The sequence below is a fragment of the Manis pentadactyla genome, chromosome 1 (genome assembly GCF_030020395.1).
Source record: "Manis pentadactyla isolate mManPen7 chromosome 1, mManPen7.hap1, whole genome shotgun sequence".
Classification (NCBI taxonomy): Eukaryota; Metazoa; Chordata; class Mammalia; order Pholidota; family Manidae; genus Manis; species Manis pentadactyla.
In genome coordinates, this window is record NC_080019.1 from 64,211,763 (window position 1) to 64,233,881 (window position 22,119).

General features: G+C 43.5%; 1 protein-coding gene across 1 annotated transcript; it reads left to right on the forward strand.

The window, feature by feature from the left end:
* Window positions 1-934: 934 nt before the first annotated feature.
* LOC118911363 (C-C chemokine receptor type 1) lies at window positions 935-8,348 on the forward strand. The gene is made up of 2 exons (XM_036883338.2): window positions 935-1,226; window positions 7,041-8,348. Exon 2 carries the CDS (start codon window positions 7,104-7,106, stop codon window positions 8,169-8,171), a length of 1,068 nt encoding a protein of 355 aa, XP_036739233.2. The 5' UTR covers window positions 935-1,226; window positions 7,041-7,103; the 3' UTR covers window positions 8,172-8,348.
* Window positions 8,349-22,119: the final 13,771 nt, after the last annotated feature.

Below are 22,119 nucleotides of genomic sequence, written 5' to 3' on the forward strand. Positions count from 1 at the left end.
TCATTTTACAGATGAGGCTTGAAGGGACACGTGACAGTTTCAAGGCACATTCACACTTACGATTTCTGAAATGGCACTTTGCAGTGATCCTGTGAGGAAGGGCAGGCAGAGTTCCCCTTCCAAAGAAAGGGAAATGGGGACTGAAAGGGACACAGGTGCGGCAGCCAAGCAGCTGCTGGTAGCCTGGGGAGAATCCCAGTCAGTGTCACTCGACATACATCTTTCCTTGGGCCAGGAGCTCTGTAATATTTGTCGCATACAACTTGGCTTGTGCATCCTCCTATGCACTTAAGGATTCAGTGTTCTCATTGGATGACTTGGGAACCAAGACTTAGAAAGGTGTGATCTCCCCATGTCTCAGGTGGAGAGCTGAGATCTGACCCGCATGGACCATTGCATGAGACAGGAGCTGGAGATCAGAGAGGGACAGCTGAAACCCAACCAACAGCCTTGAACTCATTCCAGGCTGGGCGTTCCTGAGGCAGAACTGCTCTGTGGGGCTTAGTGGGGGACGGAGGGGGGCACGGGGGGATGGTGGGAAGTCAGAGGTGGAGGTTACTGGGGAGCAAAAGAGAAGCTGCTGCCTCACTCCGGCTGTGGCAGCCAGATCATTTTGAGGAACAGGACAGGTTCTGGTTTAAATGCTTCCATTTGCAATCTTTAAGAAAAAGGCTACTCACTAAGAACTCTAGGGCCTGCCCCTAATCTCTCTCACACACACACACACACCTGCCCCCAATCTCTCTCTCTCTCTCTCTCTCTCTCTCTCTCTCTCTCTCTCTCTCTCTCTCACACACACACACACACACACACACACACACACACACACACACACTCTCAGCCTTTGACTGACATATTTAGGAACCTCTCTTACCAGCCTTACCCAAGTAAACTCCGCCCAGCCCCACACTACGCAATCCCCTTAAAGCAGAGCTTGCCAGGGAGAAGCACACTGAGTGAGCAGAGAAAATCCTTCAAGGGAACCCAGCCTTGAGGAACTAGCACTGCTAGGCGTTGTGGCCATTTGGGCCACTTAACCATTCAAAAAGAAGAACTTTGCCCCACTCTTGTCATTCTGAAGGACCGTGAACCCTGAAGTCCTATATCTCTCATCGTACAGGAAGCTGAGTACTTCATACTCAGTCAGGACCTTGAACCTTAAATTTGTAAGACTCTAAGGGCTCCAGAAACAAAGACTTCATAAGACAAAATCCCTTGAGACCAGAGTAAGTAGCACTTGTCTTTTCTGTCTTGCCAGTTACTCTTGAGGACAATCTTGTTTGAAGGTGGGCTTGCAGCTGAGGAGGACTGTAGTCCTCACATTGCAGGACATAGTTTACCTGTCTGTCTCCTCAAAGGCGGTTGAGTTCTTTGAGGGCCAGGCAAATGGCCCATTGGTGCATCTGAGGCAATTAATTGTATAGCAATACTGAGAATGAGTGTATTTAAAAGACTGGTGCTCAGATGTAAAATAGGTACTTTTTCCTAACAAAAGGAAGCTTTCTTGAATGATTGATTGTTGGTGACTGATTAAGAAAGCCAAGTTTTCTTATGTCAGTTAAGAAAGAGATGCTCTCTGGGGAAAGCTATTCAAGAGGAAACTATCTGTCACATTTCTCCATGTAACGGAAAACAAAGCATGGTGTATGAAGAAGTTTTAGCAGAGGGAAATGCTAATTAGAAAATACTTTGCAGGTGCAAGGATGATTTGATATTGAACCAATTTCTTGAGAAGACTAGAACCAAGCAGCCTCAAAATCAGGACTCCTGACTGTCTTTGGAGGAGTTACAATTTAACCCACCCAAAGGCAGGGAGATGACTTCTTGGGATGCATCCATTCTGTTCTGCTAACAGAGAGGCAGGTCAGAATTTTATTCTGAAGATAGAGATGCATGAAGGGTTACTTGAGATATCTGTCTCAACTGTTCCTCCATAAAATCTAGAGGGTCCCAGATTTTCAGAGCTGGAAACTCCTAGAAATTTACATAGCCTGCTACCAGGCTGTGTGACCCTCTCTGATCATGTAGTCCCCACTCTTACAGGGTGGCACTAGGCTATTCAGACTGTGGGACAGTGATGTGATGACAGTGATGTGGCTCTCCTAAAAAAAGCCCTGATTCTAGTGTTTGCCAATTTCCATGGTGTAAATATTCCCACTATGGTAGATTTCAAGCTATCAATAGGCTGATGGTAGAGTTGGAAAGAGGCACATGATTGATTCTTATGAACTAGTATAAGCCAGCTCCTGCACTCTACCAAGCCTGCATGCCTTACCATCACAGAGACCTTCTCTTCTCAAAGACTTCAACTTCCAGGCTAGAAGACACTGGCGCTGGAGGCTTCCAGGGTCCAGGGCTATAGGTGACCATGGCATGAAGATCTTGGGGTAGATTTTTGCAGCAGGCTGCAGCAGGGCTGGCAGATGGGTTGGCAACATGGTCCTTTGGTCTCTCCTGGAAGGCCCACCCCTGGCCATCTCCCTTTGGGAGCAGTATGTCCTGGATTTGTTGCATGGTGTCCAATAAGCTGGAACTGCAGGTGGCGGGTACATGTGGAGATGACTCTCTGTTCAAATGGCACCTGACAATGGTGACTTGATTCACCTTCATCTTTGCTGAAATTCCAGAGCAACTGGGCTCATGGGCTCAGTCTTGCACCAGCTGCTCTTTGTGCTTCCAAGCTGCTTGCTACTCCCACTATAAACCCACTGGCCCGCACAAAAGTGTGGGCTACCAGGCTGAGATATCCACACTGACAGTGGCAGCAAAAACCAGAAACTGCCAACACAGTTTGGTCAGTGACAGCCAGCCTCTGTCTTTCTCCAGAAGGACAGCTGGTCAGGTCTAGGCAAGTCCAGAGAAAGAGAGCCACGGGGATGGATTTGACAGGAAATGACACCCCTCCGCTAGAGTGCCTCATACCTTCAGTGTGCCTTAATTTCCAAGGACCACTGAAGAAATGTGAATTCTGTAAGCAGGAAACATTTATTAAGCAGTGTAGAAGGAAGAACACTAGAGATTCCAGATTCCAGATGGGAATTATAATGTAGGAATCCCCTACTATACTAATTGGTATTTAAGTCAGATCAATTCAGATTGGTGGTGACATATTGAAAAAGTGCAGTTCACATGGAAGGGGCTGTCGTTTTCCATCATTGTCAAGCAGAATTCAGTTTCCAGATTAACTCTGGAGAGACCTGATAGGGGCACTTGGGAAATGAGGTACATCAGCCAGAATACAATTGGAGCCTGGGACATTCCTGATGGTGACAGGCCTCAGAGAAGGGCCACTGCAGGGAAGGAGGAGCCCGAATATTCACTGAGGGCCCAGTAAGTGCTGGGGGTAGCTTTCACTTTCCAGGAGCCCTGCCCTGCAAGATAAGGGTTATTTGCCCACGTTCCAGATGAGGAGCTGAGGCTCAGAGAGGTAGGTTAACATCCATGGTCATACAGATGGTGGGTTACACCAAAACCCATGCTCCCTTTGGGGAGGTATCCTCAACAACTGCAAAGGATTGAAAAGGTGTACTGATAAGCAAGGGCTGATAAGGGGGTGGCCTACAAAGTTCCCTGCAGTGGTTCTTTTGTTTCTGTTTTTTGTTTTTCAAGGCAACTCTGAGTAGAAATATCTAAGAACTTATTTCAACAGACTCCAGCTGCTACCTGGTTGCTGCATGGCACCTCATCTGGAGGCTGTTCTGAGCATTTCCCCCTCTGACTCCTTCTTCTCATAAGGTCACTGTACTTTCCTCTGAATGCTCCTCACAGCTCTCACAGGAGTCCTACTGAGTCACCTGTAGACTTATTTCTGCCACGTCAGAGTCATGTAACATGAGCCAAGCTGAGCCTACTGGTGCCCTCAGCGTCCTCATCTACCAAGGGATGGGGTTGGCCTTCTAGAATTTCACTATAGCAACATGACTGGTGTTTGGAGTAGGATAATTTTTCAATTACAGGACGTCCTTGTCCATGCCTGCCAAGTGACAGTAACATCCCTTAGTCTTTATGACCAACGAATAAAAATAAAGAAAAATACCCACACATTTTTGTGCGTCTCCAGGGCACTATGTCATCCCTGGCTGAGAACCTTTTTTAGCTCCCCAAACCATGAAGATCCATTTATAAATATTTGACTTTCAGGTAGGACTGTTTTCCCTCCCAGAGTCCTTCTAAGCGAGGTGGGGCAGGGATGGGGACAAGCATCATGATTAATTTTTCTTGCCTATGATAAAAAATGCCAAGATATAAATAGTTAATAAGAACAGGAGGGACTCCATCTTAAGGCTAAGACTCCATTCTAAAAGCCAGGGAGTTAGAAGGCAAGATGTGGTAATCAGCCGACAACCGACCCTATCTTAAGTCAGGGAAAGCCATCCTAAATGATATGGCCCCACTGCTTGAGGGTAACCACAATCATGGAGAACAGAATCAAGAATTCCTTGTGTTAAGCTTTCTTACAGAATATCTAGAGAACTGACTATGGATGGTGACATAATGTCTCTCACTGGAGACGGACATCACAAGGCCACAAGTCAAGTCTATGCCCCTGCAGCCCCTCACCCCACCTTTTGACCATTCTCGAAAGCCTTAAAAGACAGCATCCTAAGCCCTTATGTGTGCCTCCTGTCTGAGGTTGCTCACACTCCCCTTTCTCTGAGTGTTACTTTTTGCCTTGAATAAAGACTTCTTCTCACTGCTCATAATTGCATTTTGTCTCTGCGCTTTTGCAGTGGTAAGAATCCTTGTTACTTCATTATTTTATTCTATTTTCTAGACTTAAGCACAAGTCTTCACTCTCTCTGCCCTACTTCAGACAAGTAGGGAAGGGCTACTAAGATCTGATTTGGGCTTGCGAGTTCCCGAAGCCTGGGTAACCAGGACAGGACTGCAGCTGTATGATCATGCTCTTTGGTAGCCTGCCTGAAAATCTCCTTTCTCTGCCTTTTGGAAATTCTCAGAATGTAATCTCCCTCCATCCAGTGCTCTGTGGCTCCCCCCAATCCTTGAGTAGTAGGGACTCAGTTCCCATGCTGTGTAGATCCAAGCAGATGCTGGACTCCAGGGGACCCTGGCTTTAGGAGTTGGCAAGGGATCTGCCTTGTGCCGAGCATTTCAGTTAGCTTCCCTTTTCTCCCTCTGCTTTACCTTGTCTGCTGCCTGTGCAGCTGCTGCCATTCACTACTACTCTCACTTTAATGAATTCCTTCCTTATCTACACTCATCTCACCTGGTGGAGAATTCTTTCTGGATCAGAGTCAAGAACCCTCCCCTGCCTGGGGTTGAGGTTTCACCTGTTATGCCAGGTGAGACCTCCCCAGATGCGACTGCCTGACAACATAAGGACCTCATAGGGAAAAGTCATTGCTCAGTGATAGGAGGCAGGAAAGCCAGTGGTTTGGGGAATGGGCATGAGAACAATACATGCCTGGGTTTGAGTTCCAGTTCTGGCAAGATATGTGTCCCAGCCACTGTGAACTTCTGTGTCATCACCTCTAAAGTGGGGCTGGGCTGAAGGAAGCACCTCTGAAAGGTTGTTTAACAATAGGTCCCATGCCACATCCATGGGAGGCATTAGAGATGCCAGGCAATCCCACCTGGGGAAGTGTCTCCCTGCTTGCTAGGTGAAACTTCAACCCAGGAGAGGGTCCTTGACTCTGACTGAGAAAGAATTCACAAGCAGGTTGAACAAGGGCAAGCAAGAAGAAATTCACTAAAATGAAAGTAATAGTGTGTGTCAAACTTGTATAGTGCCAGGAAGAGAGGCCTTTTATTTGTGTAGCCATGCAGCCAGTGGAAAGCAAGAAGGAAAAACGGGGAGAAAAGGAAAGTTTCTTGACCTCCTGTTTGGCATAGGAGTGCCAACTCCTAAAGTCAGGGTCACCTGGCATCCAATGTCCGCTTGGATCTGCATGGTGTGGAAATTCTGCCACCCCAAAACTGGGGAAGCCATAGAGCCCTGGATGGAGTGAGTTTATGCTCTTGGAAATTTCCAAAACAAAGAAAAGGAGATGTGCAGGCAGGCTACTAAAGAACACAGTCATATTTCTGGAGTCCCACCTGAGTTCCACAGGCAACAGGAACACACACGCCCCCTAATCAGAGGTCCCTGAAGCCAGTTCCCTACTTGTCAGAAATAAAACAGGGAGGGAGAGAAGAGTTGCATTTAAGACTAGAAAGACACCACCAGTGATGGAAAGGGATCTCTTGTTAACCTCCTGGCTGGCTTGAAAGAATTCAGAAACCAATTGCAATAAGCCAAGCAACAAAAGATTTTATTTAAAGCAAAGTACACACTCAGAGAAGGGGAGTGTGGGCAACCTCAGAGAAGAGGTGCCAAGCAGGCTTTATTCAAAGGGAAAGTAAGAAGGTTTTATTTAAAGTGACTGCACACAGTCAGATAGGAGTGTGGGCAACCTCAGATGGAACAGGCATGTGTAAGGATTTACGGTTTGGGGTTTTATAGGGCCTTTAGGGTAGGAGTTAATATAACATGCGATCTATGTAAGTTATTGATTTTTGCTTTGAAGGTTTGTCTTAAGAATAGGGTTTTCCAGGTAACCATGTTGATTCATGTCTCCAAATTCTTTATCCATCAAAGTTAACAATTTTCTGCCAGTTCATTATGCTCCAGAAGTCTGTTCCTTGTCTTGGATACAGACATTACTTAATTGATGAATTTGACTAGAAGAAGGAAAACATGAGAAGAAAAACAACATGCTAAAGTTTATGTTAAAGAGTAACCTGGCCTTTGTTTTCAGGCTTAGTAAATTTTATAATGGCGTAATGTTTGTCCCATGCCCCTGCTCTACAGCCGCTGAACTTTTCCTTCATACTTTATGCCAAAGCAATTGAACTGATGACTTTTGCATGCATTTGTTTATTGCGTGCACCGCCTGTTAGGCTATGGGTTCCACAAAGGGAGAGAGAACCTGGGTCCCCCTGGCTCAGCATTGCATCCCAGGGCATGGTACACAGCAGGCACTTGGTAAACAGCTGTCTAGTTGGAGACATATAACCATTGTCTTGTTTTTGTTGTCTAGAGACCACTACCTCTAACAGCAACATACAGAACCCATTTTCTTTAACTCGTGGGAGAAGCCAGGATGGAAATGTCAGCCACCTCACAGGACTATGCCATAACCACAGAATATAACTACGAGGATGCAACCCCATGCCAGAAGGGAGAGGTGAGGGACTTTGGGGCCCAGCTGCTGCCTCCCTTGTACTCTCTGGTATTCATCACTGGCCTAGTTGGCAACATCCTAGTAGTCCTGGTCCTCATGCAATACAAGAGACTCAAAAGTATGACCAACATCTACCTCTTTAACCTGGCCATTTCTGACCTGCTCTTCCTCCTCACACTGCCTTTCTGGATTAACTACAAGCTGAAGGATAACTGGGTATTTGGTGATGGCATGTGTAAGTTCCTCTCAGGGCTTTACTACATAGGCTTGTACAGCGAGATCTTTTTCATCATCCTTCTGACCCTCGACAGATACCTGGCCATCGTCCACGCCATATTCGCCCTGCAAGCCCGGACTGTCATCTTTGGTATTGTCACCAGCTTTGCCACCTGGGTCCTGGCCATCTTGGCTTCCATCCCAGACTGGCATTTCTCCAAAACTCAGTGGGAGGTCTCTCATTATACCTGCAGTCTTCATTTCCCCTATGAAAGCCTAAAAACGTGGAAAAAGTTCCAGGCTCTGAAACTGAACATCTTGGGACTGGTTTTGCCACTCTTGGTCATGATTGTCTGCTACACGGGGATTTTAAACATTCTGCTCAGGCGGCCAAGTGAAAAGAAATCCAAAGCCGTCCGTCTGATTTTTGTCATCATGCTCATCTTCTTCCTCTTTTGGACTCCCTACAATCTGTCTATGCTTGTTCATGCTTTCCAAGACTCCCTGTTCACCAGGGAGTGTGAGCAGAGCAAGCAGCTGGACCTGGCCTTGCAGGTGACGGAGGTGATTGCCTACTCGCACTGCTGCATCAACCCCGTCATCTACGCCTTCGTCGGTGAGAAGTTCCGCAAGTACCTGCGCCAGCTGTTCCACAGGCTTGTGGCCGTGCACGTGGCTAAGTGGCTCCCCTTCTTCTCCCCGGGAAGGCTGGAGAGGGCCAGCTCCATGTCCCCTTCCACAGGGGAGCACGAACTGTCTGCTGGGTTCTGACTCAGTCCCCTGGAGGCAGATCCAGGACCAAAAAGGGTCACCTGCCAGGCACACTGCCCTGAGAGGAGGCACTGTGGCTCTCCTGGCCGGATTCTGACCCCCTGCCGTGGCGTGGAATTGCAGCCCCTTGGGGTTGAGGTCGCTTAAAGATGATCTAGACTAAATCACTTCCGGCGGCTTGAGTCTTTTCCATGTCTTTTCCATAAACTCTTTCCTGGTGGAAAGGAGGTGAATGAGCCAAATGGGACATTCTGAAGACTGGGACAAAGGGTGCCAGAGAAGGGCTTGGGCCCAAAGAGGCTTTCAGATTTGTGAACTTTAACATTTGTAAACAAAGTCACTGAACCTCCCCCCGCCCAACACCCCTACCCCCACCATCAATGCACTTGGAAATAGTGATTTCCACAGGTAACTCCGTTCTGAGCATGGAGCCAATCAGGAGCCAGCAGCCCCCCACCCACCCCACCCCCTACATGCACTGCAGGGTTTAGATCTTGGAAACCCTGAGCAACACAGAACTCGTGAGGAAGAACTTGAGGCCTAATGGGAAACAGGATTGGGGAACTGCTATTGGCAGTGGAACTAAGAAAACCCTTAACAAGAATGTTTACATTCCCTAAAATCTAACAATTCAAGTGGTGGCTAGACACAGCCCATATGTATAATACGCTGTAATTCTTGAAATAGAGAGGGGAGGGAGTCATTATTCCCATTTTTGCCATTCCTTTCCTTCTGAATATATTTCAGAATCTCCCTTCCCTGTCGGCTGGGTGATCCGGCAGTGAGTTCGGACGGCTTTATTTCAGAACCTGCTAGCAGGCTGAAGGAGGAGGCGCTGGTTACCCTCTGCAGGCCCCGCCTCACCCCTTTGGCCCCGTGGGTCAGAGCTCTGGCGGCGCCTCGGACCCTCAACAGGAAACCGACCAGTGTGTGAGGCGCTGGTGTTCGGGGCTGGGAAGGAGGAGAACGTCTCCCGGGAAGGGGCAGGGAGTGGGGGGCGGGGGAGCTCCACAGGAGCTTGGGGGGGGGCCTTAACTCAAAGGGGACTTGTCCCAACCTTTCTTGACCCGTCGTCTCCCAACAAGGGCCTCCTCTGCACCGTGTCTTTCTTCCATTTTTGCTTATATGTATATTTCCTTAAAAATAATTGTCCCAATTGTTTCTAAAAAAGCTTTAAAAACACAAAGGAAAAAAACAAACATCGAAACCATCCATAAGCCCACTACCCAAAGACAACTATTGTACACTCTTTGAAGTACTTTGTTTTAGTTTGTTTTTTTCCTGTGCATATTTATGATTGTAACAAAGACGGACTTCAACTGTATCATTCTTCTGCTATTGCTGTTTTTAAGTAGCGGTATGTTGGAATCGCTTTCCCAGGCCAATAAATCATGTAAAGCATTGGTCTCCGTGCCTTCACTGAATTCTATTAGGAGGATTGCCTCTTAATTTACTCTGCCCATTTCCTCATTATTGTTGCACAAATCAGTTCAATCCAGGAACAGTGACAGAGGATCCGCTCCACTCCAAGCGAGCTCTCTGGGCCCTGGGAGGCAGGAGGGATGTCTGCTCAGTGAGGTGGACAGACACAGGGGCGCCACCAGAGCCCAGGCAGGACGGGTGGGGCTGCTGTGGAGTCCACGGGGCCAGGCCAGCAGAGGGGAGGAAGGGACGCATCAGTCAGAAAGCAGCCCGGGTGGATGGGTGTCCGGTTTTACAACACAGCTGGCCTCCCTCTTTTTGAACACTAGAGTTGTGCTCTTATCAAGTCACTTTCGCCATCGGTCAGAGACCTACTGTGTTCACATGCCAACTTTATACAAAGAAGCTGGTATAGTGAAGGTTTGGAAAACTCTTGTCTGGGGAGGAGGAGGTCACACAGCCCTGGGATTATGCCTCCACACAGAAAATGTGACCAAACAGGATTTGGGGGTGAAAGCGGATGTCAGCTCTCCCCTTGCGAACTGGTTGCCCTCTCGGCGGTATGGAGAGAAGGAAGCTAGAAGGAATTACGAAACATTTGTCCGCTACTTCAGTAAAATAAGACTACAACAAAAAACAATACTCAGACCACAACAATACCATGATGAGGAATGTTTCATAACATCCTCCAATTCCAATTTGAAATAATGCTGATTTTTTAACTTGTTATAAAGGTAATACAGACTCATGGTAGAAAACTGGAAATAGGTAAAAAAAAAAAAAAAAAGAGAGAAAATGAAAGTGCCTGTACCCACTACCCACTACCCACATATAGCCTCTCTTGGCATTCATATTTCAGCGCATCTGCTTCCAGTATTGATCTCTAAACACACATGTACATAGAGGATCACAATATTTTTGTGTGTAACCCCAGTAAAGTTTGACACAGAGTAAGCACTCAGCTGATTGAATGGATGACTCTCTGAACCCCTAATTTCTTTATCTATAAAGTGATGATTAGACTAGTATCTACCCCCACAGGGCTGTTCTGAGGATTAAATGAAATAAAGCAAGGAAAGCGGGGCGATCTTTCTCCACCTCTATCAGATAATAGCTCTGACTCCTCCCGCCAGCACCCCCCTCCATCACTCAGGACAGCTCCCCAAACTACCTGCCTGGCTCTGCCTCCCCTCCCTGCTCCTGGGTGAAGGGATCGCACCCCACTCCTTGTTATTGTTGTTTCCACTGTTTTCTCCATTCCATCCTTTTGGAAAGGTTGCCAGAATAGCAAAAGGAACTCCCACATTCCCCATCCCGATTCCCCAGATCTCAGCATTTTACCACATTTGCAGTTAAGTCACCATTCTGTCTCTCCCTCCCTCTCTCAAAAGACAGACATCCAGGTAGACAGATAAAATATACTATTTTTTCTCCAGAACCATTTGAGAGCAAGTTGCAAATCTGATGCCTCATCACCTTCTGTACTTCACAATGATTTTACAAGCAACAAGGATGCTGTCCCACATAAGCAAAGCAGTAAACTAACACTGACAATATCACCACGTAATTAATCTGCAGCCCTCTTTTCAATTTTTCCCACTTGGCAAATAATGTCCTTTATATTGCCAGACTCCAGAAGCACTTGTTTTACTTAGTTGTCATGCCTTTCTAGTTTCCTTCATTAGGAACAAGTGTTCAAGCTTTTCTTGTCTTTCCTGACCTCAACATTTTTTAACGCTACACTTACCTGACAGATGGTTCCTTGTTTGAGGTTTGGTGATGTTTCCTGATGATTAGATTCAGGTTATGCAACTAGGGCAGGAATCTCACAGAAATGATGCTGTGTTCTTCTTAGTGCATCATTTCAGGAGGCACATGGTGCCAACTTGCCCCATGACAAAAGATGTTAAACTTTATCACTTGCTGTAGAAAGAATCTACAAGATTGCTCCACTGAATTTTGCACTTATTAATTAATAAGTAGCTATTATTAGTTGGCATTCCACCTTAAAGTAAAAGTTTTTCTCCTCTGCTTATGTAGGTATTCATTTATATCACCATGACCGCATGGATTCATGTTTTATTCAAAGGGATAGAATCTAATATTGTCTTTACTTCTTTTGATGCACAAATTGTTACAAATTTTTCTAGTGGGAGCCCCTTCAAGCTGGATCCTATGAGCTCTGGCTAAGATTCCCATCAATTTTTGAGCATTTTCTTACTTTTTGGTACACGAGGGTCCAGGTTTTAGACAGCAAAAGAAACCATCAACAAAATTAAAAGGCAACCTATGGAATGGGAGAAAATATTTACAACTGAAAATCCTGAAGGGGTTAAAATAAAAAGTATACAAGGAACTCATACACCTCAATATATAAAAAAACCAAATAACCCAAATTAACAATGGGCAAAGGAACTGAATAGACATTTATCCAAAGAAGATACATTAATAGCCAATAGACACATGGAAAGGTGCTCAACATCACTCATCATCAGGGAAATGCAAGTCAAAACCACAGCGAGATATCACTTCACACAGATTAGAATGTCTGTTATCAAAAAGACAAGAGAAAACAAAATCTGGTGAGTATATGGAGAAAAGGGAGACTTGTGCACAGTTGCTGGGAATGTAAACTGGCACAGCCACAGTGGAACACAGGATGGAGGTTCCTCAAGAAATAAGAAATAGAACTACCTTAAGATCCAGCAATTCCGCTTGTGGGTATGTGTCCAAAGGAAATGAAATTGTCATCTCAAAGAGATATCTGTGCTCTCATGTTCACTGCAGCTTTATAACCAATGTATGGAAACAACAGAAGTGTCCATCGACAGATGAATGGGAAAATTGGAATGACCAAAAGCAGAAGTCCTATTATAAGGACTTATAGAAGTACTACTATAAGGATTATAGAAGTCCTATTATTTTATTGACAAATGGTTGATATACACCACTGTATAAATTTAAGGCATACAGCATGCAGGTTGGATTTACATATATTGTGAAATGATTACCATAAAAGTTCAGCAAACAAACATCTCATGTAGATACAATTAAAAGAGAAAAGAAAAAAGAAGAGAAAAATCTTTCTCTTTTTGAACTCTTAGGATTTATTCTTAATAACATTCCTATATATCATATAGTGATAAGGAAAATATTCAATACAGCCGTCAAGGTCAGCAAACCACTTTTTTCCTCTAGTTGGCAAAGCACCCCCAGCTCCCTCCTTCCCCCTAAGGGGTCCCCTTTTGCCCTGAGCAGGCCGAAATGCCACATATCAATAATACAAATTGCTCCTCTTGCTGTGCTCAGGGCTCAGACCTTGGGAGATTACTCCCCTCTGAGCCCGCCGGTGTGAAATAAACCTCAACACTCCAAGACCTCCGAGTGCCACTTGGTTCTTCCATCAGTGATCCGGTCTAGGTTTTTCAGGTTTTTCTGTAACAATAGCAGTGTTAGCTGTAGTCATCACATGCCTGGTACTTGTTTATCTTGTAACTGGAAATCTGTGCCTTTTGATCACCTTCCTCCAGTTTCACCTCCCCACACCCTCCCTCTGTGCCCACCAGTCTGATCTTTTTCTATAGTTTGTTTTCATTTTTAGATTCATTTTTGAGATCCATCAATGTCACAGATGGTAGGAATTCCTCATTTTTTATAGCTGAATAATGTTCCATTGTACTCTATACATACATATATATTCATTCATCCATCTATGGATAAAGGTTGTTTCCAAGTCTTGGCTGTTGTAAATAATGCTGCAGATGTCTTTTTGAGCTAGTGTTTTCATTTCCTTTGGATATATTCTGAGAAGTGGAATTGCTGGATCATACAGTAGTTCTGAATGGATGTTGAATTCTGTCAAATGCTTTTTCTGCATCTATTGAAATGATCACAGGATTCCTTTCATTCATTAATGTGATGTATCATCCTAGTTAATTTGCATCCAAGGGGTAAATTCCATTTGATCATGTGAATGATCCTTTTAATGGGCTGCTGAATTCAGTTTGCTAGTGTTTTATTAAGAATTTTTGCATCACTATTCATTAAGGATATTGGCCTGTAGTTTTCTTTTCTAGTTGTCCTGTTTTGGTTTCAGTATCAAGATAATGCTGGTCTCATAAAATGAGTTTGGGATTGTTCCCACCATTTTGATTTTTTGAAAAAAGTTTGATAAAGATCATTGTTAATTCTTCTTTAAATGTTTGGTAAAATTCACTAGTGAAGCCATGTGGTTCTAGCTTTTTTTTAATTGGGAAATTTTTTATTACTGATTCAATCTCCTTCTAGTTATAGGTCCATTCAGATTCCTATTTCTCCTGATTAAGTCTTGGTAAGTTGTGTATTTCTAGCAATTTTTCCATATGTCCTATGTTGTCCAGTGTGTTGGTATATAGTTGTTCATAGTAGCTTCTTATGATCCTTTGAATTTCTATGGTATCCATTGCAATGTCTTATTTTCATTTATAATTTTATTAATTTGGGTCCTCTCTATTTTTACCTTTGTCTACTTTATCAAATTTGTTTATCTTTTCAAAGAAACAACTCTTAGTTTGGTTAATCTTTTCTACTATGTTTCTGGAGTCTCTTTGATTTATTTCTGCTCTAATATTTATTATTTCCTTTCTTCTGCTAACTTTGGGCTCAGCTCATTCTTCTTTTTCTAGTTTCTTAAGGCATAGAGCTAGGTTATTTATTTGTTATCTTTCTTGCTTCTTAATGTTAAGTGTTTATTGCTACTTCTTTTTAAAAGTGCTTTTGCTGCATCCTATAAGTTCTGGTATGTTATATTTCCATTTTTGTTTGTCTCAAAAAAAAACTTGCTTATTTCCCCTTTAATTTATTCTTCCACCCATTGGTTGTCCAAGACAATGTTATTTAATTTCCCTATGTTTGTGAATTTTCCAGTTTTCCACTTGTTGAGTTTTAGTTTTATGCCATTGTGGTCAGAGAGGATACTTGATATGATTTTAAACATCTTGAGTTTGCGAACACTTGTTTTATAACCTAACATGCACTTGAGAAGAGTGTGTATTTTTCTATTGTTGGATAGAATATTCTGCATTTATCTCTTAAGTCCATATGGTCTGTAGTGTTGTTCAAATCCACTGTGTGCTTATTTATTCTCAGTCCAATGATCTACCCATTGTAGATCAGAGAATAAGGTATTAAAGTCCCCCACTATTATTGTATTACTGTTTATTTCTCCTTTTTTGCTGTTAGTTTTTGTTTTATATGATTAGGTGCTGTGATGCTGGGCAAATAAATACTTATGATTTTTATCTTCTTGATATATTGACCCATTTATCACTATATAATGACCTTTTTTGTCTCTTTGAACCATTTTCAGGTTAAAGTCTATTTTATCTGATGTAAGTATAGCTACCTCTGCTTTTTTTGTTGTTGTTGGTCCCATTGGCTTGAAATGTCTTTTCCCCTTCCTTCACTCTCTCAGTCTCCATGTGTCTTTAAGGCTAAAGTGCTAAAGTGAATCTCTTGTAGGCAGCATATTTTGGGATCTTGTTTTTTTTAATCCATTCAGACATTCTATGTCTTTCAACTGGACAATTGAATCTGTTTATGTTTAAAGTAATTATTGATAGGTAAGGAATTACTACTGCCATTTTATTTGTTTTCTAGGTGTTTTGTAAATCCACTGTTCCCTTTTCCTGCTGTCTTTTTGTGTTTTGATGTCTTTTGGTATCATGTTTTGACTTCTTTATCATATTCTTTTGTGTAATTACTACAGGATTTCCCCTTGTGGTTACCATGAGGCTTACATAAAACATCTTAGGCTTATAACCACATTTTAAACTGGTAACAGCTTAACTTCAGTGGAATTCATAAACTTTACACTTTTGCTTCTCTTCCTCTCACATTTTAGGTTATTGCTCTTAACAATTTACATGGTTTTTTTTTAACTTTTAGAGTTGGAAGTGAATTATGCACCACTATTACCATACTGAAGAATCTATTATCATGTATTTACCATTACCAGTGAGATTTAGACTACCTTTTTATGGTTTTATGTTCATTAGCATTATTTTACTTCCACTCAGAGAACTCCCTTTAGCATCTTTTGTAAGGCAGGTCTGATGGTAGTTTTTAACATGCATCATTTTCTTTTCTTTTCTTTTCTTTTCTTTTTTTATTGTGGTAAAATAAACATAAAATTTACCATCTTAACCATTTTTAAATGTACAGTTCAGTAGTATTAAATAAATTTATAATGTTATACAACCGTCACTACCATCTACCTCCAGAACTCTTTTCATTTTGTAAAATTGAAACTCCATACCAATTAAACAGTAACTTCTCATTCTTTCCTCTCCCCAATAACAGGAATTGAGGGTGATAGTGTCTAACCAGATTCTGAGGTTTGAGATTCTGGATCATGCCCCACAGGCATACATATCCCATGGATACTGATTATTCAAAAATGAAATCAAATATTATTTTATTCTTTCAATTTATATGTGTTTTCTTTTCAAACAGCTACAAAAATACTTCAGTTGTTTGGATATAACCACTTAATAAGTGGAATTGTTTGGTGTTTCTTTTGGCCCAGCGACACTGAGAAAAAAGTACTGAGACACTAAGGGCACTATGAGCCCAGAAAGTTTGAGAACCTCTGGAATAAGATATTTGTTTAAGAATTGGACTGTATGCAAAGGGGATGCTGGTGGGCAAATCAGCTGCTGCCTCACAGCTAACTGTGAATGAGAAATCTCTACAGGTCAGCCACACGGGCACTCAGGAAGGAAAGCTAGATGTGGACAACAGCAAGGACACATTAGTACCTGTAAGGACAAACCACAACCTACATGGACAACTAGATCTCATTAAGACAAACAATGCAGAGTGACCATGGACATTCATGGGTGCCTGGCTCAGGATTCAGAGCAGGAGAGAGTGACCTGCAGTGGCTGTGGGCCTTTCCTCAGCAAGTGTAGCCAGTAGAATGACAATAGCAGAAGAAAGACACACACAGCCTGGCACCTGCTTCCATCTTCACAGCACAACTTCACAGCTATTGCTTCACTCTTGCACATTGCATGTTAATCATCTTTCCTGGCAGGATCCCTGGACCCATTCAGGAAGGGAGTCTGGGAAATGTGGTTCCTGTTCAATGAGTGACATTGTACAAAACCATCACAATCAGTGATGTTTATTCTCTTCTGTATACTTTCTCAGTGCTCTCAGATTTTTTAAATGAGCACATCATGAGAAAAACTATCCTTTGTGACAAGGGAGAAAGGAAGGAAGGAAGGAAGGAAGGAAGGAAGGAAGGAAGGAAGGAAGGAAGGAAGGAAGGAAGGAAGGAAGGAAGGAAGGAAGGAAGGAAGGAAGGTAGGAAGGAAGGAAGGGAGGGAGGGAGGAAGAAAAAGAAGAAAAGACAAGAGAAGAGGCAAGGAAAGAGGGGAAAGTCGAGGGAAGAGAGATTGGGCAGAGGAAAGAAGAGGATGAGCAGGTGTTTCTTCAAAGAACAAGTTGGGTTGGGCATTACAGGATGAGGGTGTAGTACGAGGGAAGGCCCACAAGCGTGAGTGACACCCTTTGGGAACTGCAAAACATTTGGTAAGACTTTCAATGTGCTGGGAGCCAGGTACAGGGGGCAGGAAGCAGGTCTGATGATCTGGGAGACAGGCTAGAGCAGGAGGCCACAGTGAAATACTAAGTTTGAGCTTTCTATTTAGCCAGCGATTCACAGTGTGCACTTTGAGTACAGGCTTTAAAAGACAGGTGTTTAGATGCCAGGGGACTCCAGGTAAGCACTTTAAAGTCTCTCCAAGCTTCACTTTTCACATTAATCAAAATGGGTAGTTAAAGTAATGGTAGTTATAAACACTTGGAATAAGGACCTTGCCAGGTAGTGATAATTGCTCAACCCCCTGTTGCCCCCACACTACACAATGGCCACTCTCCTCTGAAACTATCCTAGCTTACTCTCATATCCCAGGCGCTGCCTCCTCCTGCCTTGTAACAACGGGGATTGCCCCAGGGCTACAACCACTATTTAATACCTATCTGTGAAAGGCATCTGCTCCAGAGTGGCCCCTCATTTTATTTTCACTTCCTACAAGGTTTTCCTCAGAAGGATGGTTCGGTGTATTTTCTTTGAAACAGTGTCACACTCGAATTACTTTGATGCCCAAGACAGCTTCAGGAAGCTGACGCATTGTAGCTGCCCACAGGTGACATCACTAAGGTGGCCTGTCAAGACAGCTATTTCACTCTGCAGCATTTGCTTCATTCAATAATTGATTCCTGAAGGGGCAAGAAGAAAAAGGAAAGTCACCTCCATACTTTAAATTTTGAATATGTATCTTTGCAAAATTGGAGACTCTCAGGCACCTTTGTGCTTCTGTTTTGTCAAAACTCTATTTCCTGTCTCATCACCAGGAAGCAAGGCTGCAAGTTGTCCTGAAAGCGAAGCTGGTAGGCATTACTAAATGTGGCTACAGGAAGGTAGCAAGGCTGTGGCCCCCAGCTGCGCTCATTATGAAGAACTAGAAACTCCCTGGAGGGCCAGCATTCATTTAGAGACACAATAAAATAGACCACTTCTTCCTTTTTCAGGGGGTAATTTTTGCATAGTGAGGGTAAACAGAAAGAGAAACACAAAGCAAACAAAAGCCAAACAAACAAATTAAAAGACCCCAGAGAATTGGTTAAATAGATTCAGTAATGTGCTGTAGCCAGCTTATAGCAATTCCTAAGAACCAGCTGTGATCTCATCCCAACTGCATTTAAGTTCTTCAAAATTGGTACCTTGAAATTGGATGGTAGGTGGAGTATTTACACCAGGGAAATTGGAAAATGCTACAAATCAGGGCTGTTTTTTTATGAAACATAGTTGTTAAAACACTTACCAGGACCCCACTGTTTATCGTCTATACAAGAAATGGAATGTTAAGATAGTTGTTTTCCCTGAAGTGCTACCTATCACAGGTCTAGCTACTTCTTGTGCCTGGCTAAAGTTTTCCGTATCGGTGCAGGAATTTACTTTTCTTCCTTTTAAATGTCATGTTGGTTTCAGGTCAGTGACTCAGTCTATCAGGATCTGTTTGAATCTTCACCATGGCCATTCAGCTTTGCATGGTAATCTAACCTGTGTTCCTGCCCTCAACACTGACAAGCGGTAAATGCTGTGTGGAATGTTGATCTGTAAACTATTATAAAATAATTACTGTAAGAAACTAAAAATGTGAAAGGCATTGTTGAGCTGTATTCACTTCCTCTCCCTAACAGATAATAACTCATTAACTACGGCCGAAGATCGATGCCGTAGCCATCAAAGTAGCCCCGAGACCCCTGGGCGCCTTGGTTTAGGAGCTGTGCATACAGAACAGAGAGGCGTGGGTTCACACTAGTGCACATTGGTGTCTAAGGGGCTAAAAGAGAAGGGCTCCTGTGGCTCCTGTGGGCTCCTTAGGCATAAAGGCAGGAGGCCTAGGCAGGGAGAACTGGCAACTTTGGTGAAGACCAGGAGCAGGAACTGCAAGACTTTGAGGTGAGACAAATGCCAAAACAAACGGATTTTTAAAAGCAAATACTTCCAAACAATTTTATCTGCTCTCTCTTTCTCTGTTTCTGTATGTAATATTCCTTGGGAAGGCATCTGTGTGTTTTCCAGGTCCTGTAGAGTGAAGGAGAGAAGGTTCTGCAACTCGAAGGCTCTGCGCTGAGGGGTCAAGTCAGGGAAAGAGAAGCAGAAGCAGGAAAGTCGAGGTGGGCAACACCCAAAGCTATCAAGGGAGGGTGGGGGCTTTTGGGTACCCCGCTCAGACCCCTTGGCAGAGCAGTCCCTACGCCACTCAGGGGAGCTGTTTTTTTCTCCGAAATGGAGGCAGCAGGATAGGATAGGAAGCAGAGGTCTCTACCCTTTTGATTGCAGGCTGCTGTTGATAATAGTGCGGAGTGCCTCCAACATATGAATATTCATTTACTTATTGTTACATATGCATTCCACGTGTTAGTATGTTGTGTATAGAATAACATAAAAAAATAGATAAACATAAATACAAGTAGAAGGTCTATTTTCTTCCCACATCCCAATGGAATGTCTTGTTCTCCTGCCACCCCACTTCTGCCCGTACAGTCGGCTGCCCCAGACGCAGCGGGTATAAGGGCACAGTCATGCGTGTCAGGCAGACCCTGCAGAGGTAAGCCCTGCATGCGTCAACTTTCTCCTCTGTAACGGTCGGCGCCCTTGCCCTGGAACAATATCTCATTGTGCAGTCTCAAGAATTAAAATAGATAATGTAAATTTCTTGGAATGCAAGAGGTGATCAATAGATACTAGCTTCTCTCCTTCTAAAATCTCTCCCAGATCCCTTTGATTTCACTTTGCCACTTAACACATACTACTCTGTGTGTGTGTGAATTTTGTGTGAGTAGGTGTGTATTTGTGTGTATGAGTGTCATGTGTATTGTTGTATGTACTTTCCTGTGAGTGTATGTGTGTGAATGAATGTGTTTGTGTGAGTGTATGTGTGTGGGTACTGGTGAGTATGTATTTGTGTGTCAGTATATGGGTATGAGTGTGTGTATGTGCAGAGTTATGTGTACTTGTGTCAGTTTCTATGTGTATGTGCAAATGTATGCTATGTGAGTATATGAGTGCATGTATGTGTGTGAGCGCATGCATGTGTGTGAGTGAATATATGTGTGGTGGTGTGTGTATATATATATATGATTGTGTATGTGTCAGTGTGTGCTTGGAAATGCATATGATTTTATGGTGTGTGAGCATGTTCATATATGCGTATATGTCAGTGTGCGTGAATCGTGGAGTGCCTACCTGTGTGAGTGCTTGTGTGTGCTTGCAGCTTGTCTCCTTTCTGCTGGCAGGGATCACATTCTCTCCCTATCTGTGTCCATCAAGGTGTCTGACAAAGTGCTTGGTACATGACATGTACTAAACCCCTGACACAGGGCAGACAGCAGCCACCCAAGGAGGCCCTAGTGTCCCCTCCATCAAAAAGCAGAGAAATGGCCCAGGAGGTCAAGGCACTGGGCCGGGACCTGGGGAAGGGGTTCGCAGAATCCCCATGGCATCACCAAGGGAGGCAGCCCTAGGGAAGTGCAGGGAGTCGTGTCCAAGGGTCATGTCCGTGGCCAGATATTTTCCTTCTTCCCGACAGATTGATCCTGATGATATCCACTTTGCAAGATGCTTAATGAACAACAGAGGGCTTTGAAAACCACAATCCTATTTGATCCTCATAGCAACCTATGTCAAAAGGACAGATTTTGTTACTATCTTTGATGTTAAGAAGGAAGTGAAATCACAGTCTAGAAGACATGACTTGCCTAAGGATGTACAAAGTGGCTGACCTGGGACTGGGTCCCCAGGGTTTTGTCTCCTGGCCCAGCTTGTCTGCATCTTGCCTTGTTGCCTAAAGTTCATCTTATTGAACTAGGAGCCAGGCTCTGAGGTACCTCCGGTAACCAAGGCAAGGGTCTGCCGCCGGAGGCTCCATGCACAGACTCACCCTCAGCAAAGGGTTTAGTTTCAAACGAAGATCAGGCACTTCTCACCACCTTCTTCACTCCAGCCTTCGATCACAGCAAAAAACCCTGAACTGGTTCTTCTGGAGCTAGTTCTTCCTTCCCTGCAGTCTTTGTCCTCCACACAACAGCAGTCAGAGGATCCAGAGAAAATGTACATCAGGCCAAATTGCTCCCCTTCAGTGGTGTCACATCTCATGCAGATAGAAAACAAAATCCTAACTGCTCCGTCTCCGAGCTGGTGACTTACCACTTTCCTTCACACACTGCTCCCGCCACACCAGGGACCTTGCTTGACCTTCAAAAGGTCAAGTATGTGCTAGCCTTCTAAAATATGATAAAGCTTTCTAAGACAGGACATCAAAAGTGCAAGCCACGAAAGAAAATAAACTGGACTTCATCAGAATTAAAAACTTTCATGCTTCAAGGGATATCATTAAGAAAATAAAAAAGAAAACACAGAGTAAGGGAAAAAACATTTGCAAATCACACACCTGGTAAGAGACCTGTGCCTAGAATATATAAAGAGCTCTTAAAACTCATCATAAAAAATAAGTAACCTAATAAAATGAAGAAAGATCTGACTGGTATTTCTCCAAAGAAAAGATATAAATGAAAATATCTTACCATCAGCTAGCAGGGAAATAGAAATTTAAACCACAATGAGAGGATGGTTATAATAAAAACAGCCACAAGGCCATCCTGTTGGCCAGGATGTGGAAATATTGGCAACCTCATACACTGTTCTTAGGAATGTAAAAAAATGCAGCATCCCCATAAAACTCTTAAAAGACAAAATAGGCAAAAATCTGAACATAAACATGAGCAACTTTTTCCTGAACTCATCTCCTCGGGCAAGGGAAACAAAAGCAAAAATGAACAAATGGGACTACAGCAAGCTAAAAAGCTTCTGTACAGCAAAGGACACCATCAGCAGAACAAAAAGGCATCCTACAGTATGGGAGAATATATTTGTAAATGACATATCTGACAAGGGGTTAACATCCAAAATATA

Excerpts from the sequence above, each read along its gene's own strand:
- LOC118911363 (XM_036883338.2), top strand. The coding sequence starts at position 7,104 with ATGGAAATGTCAGCCACCTCACAGGACTATGCCATAACCACAGAATAT.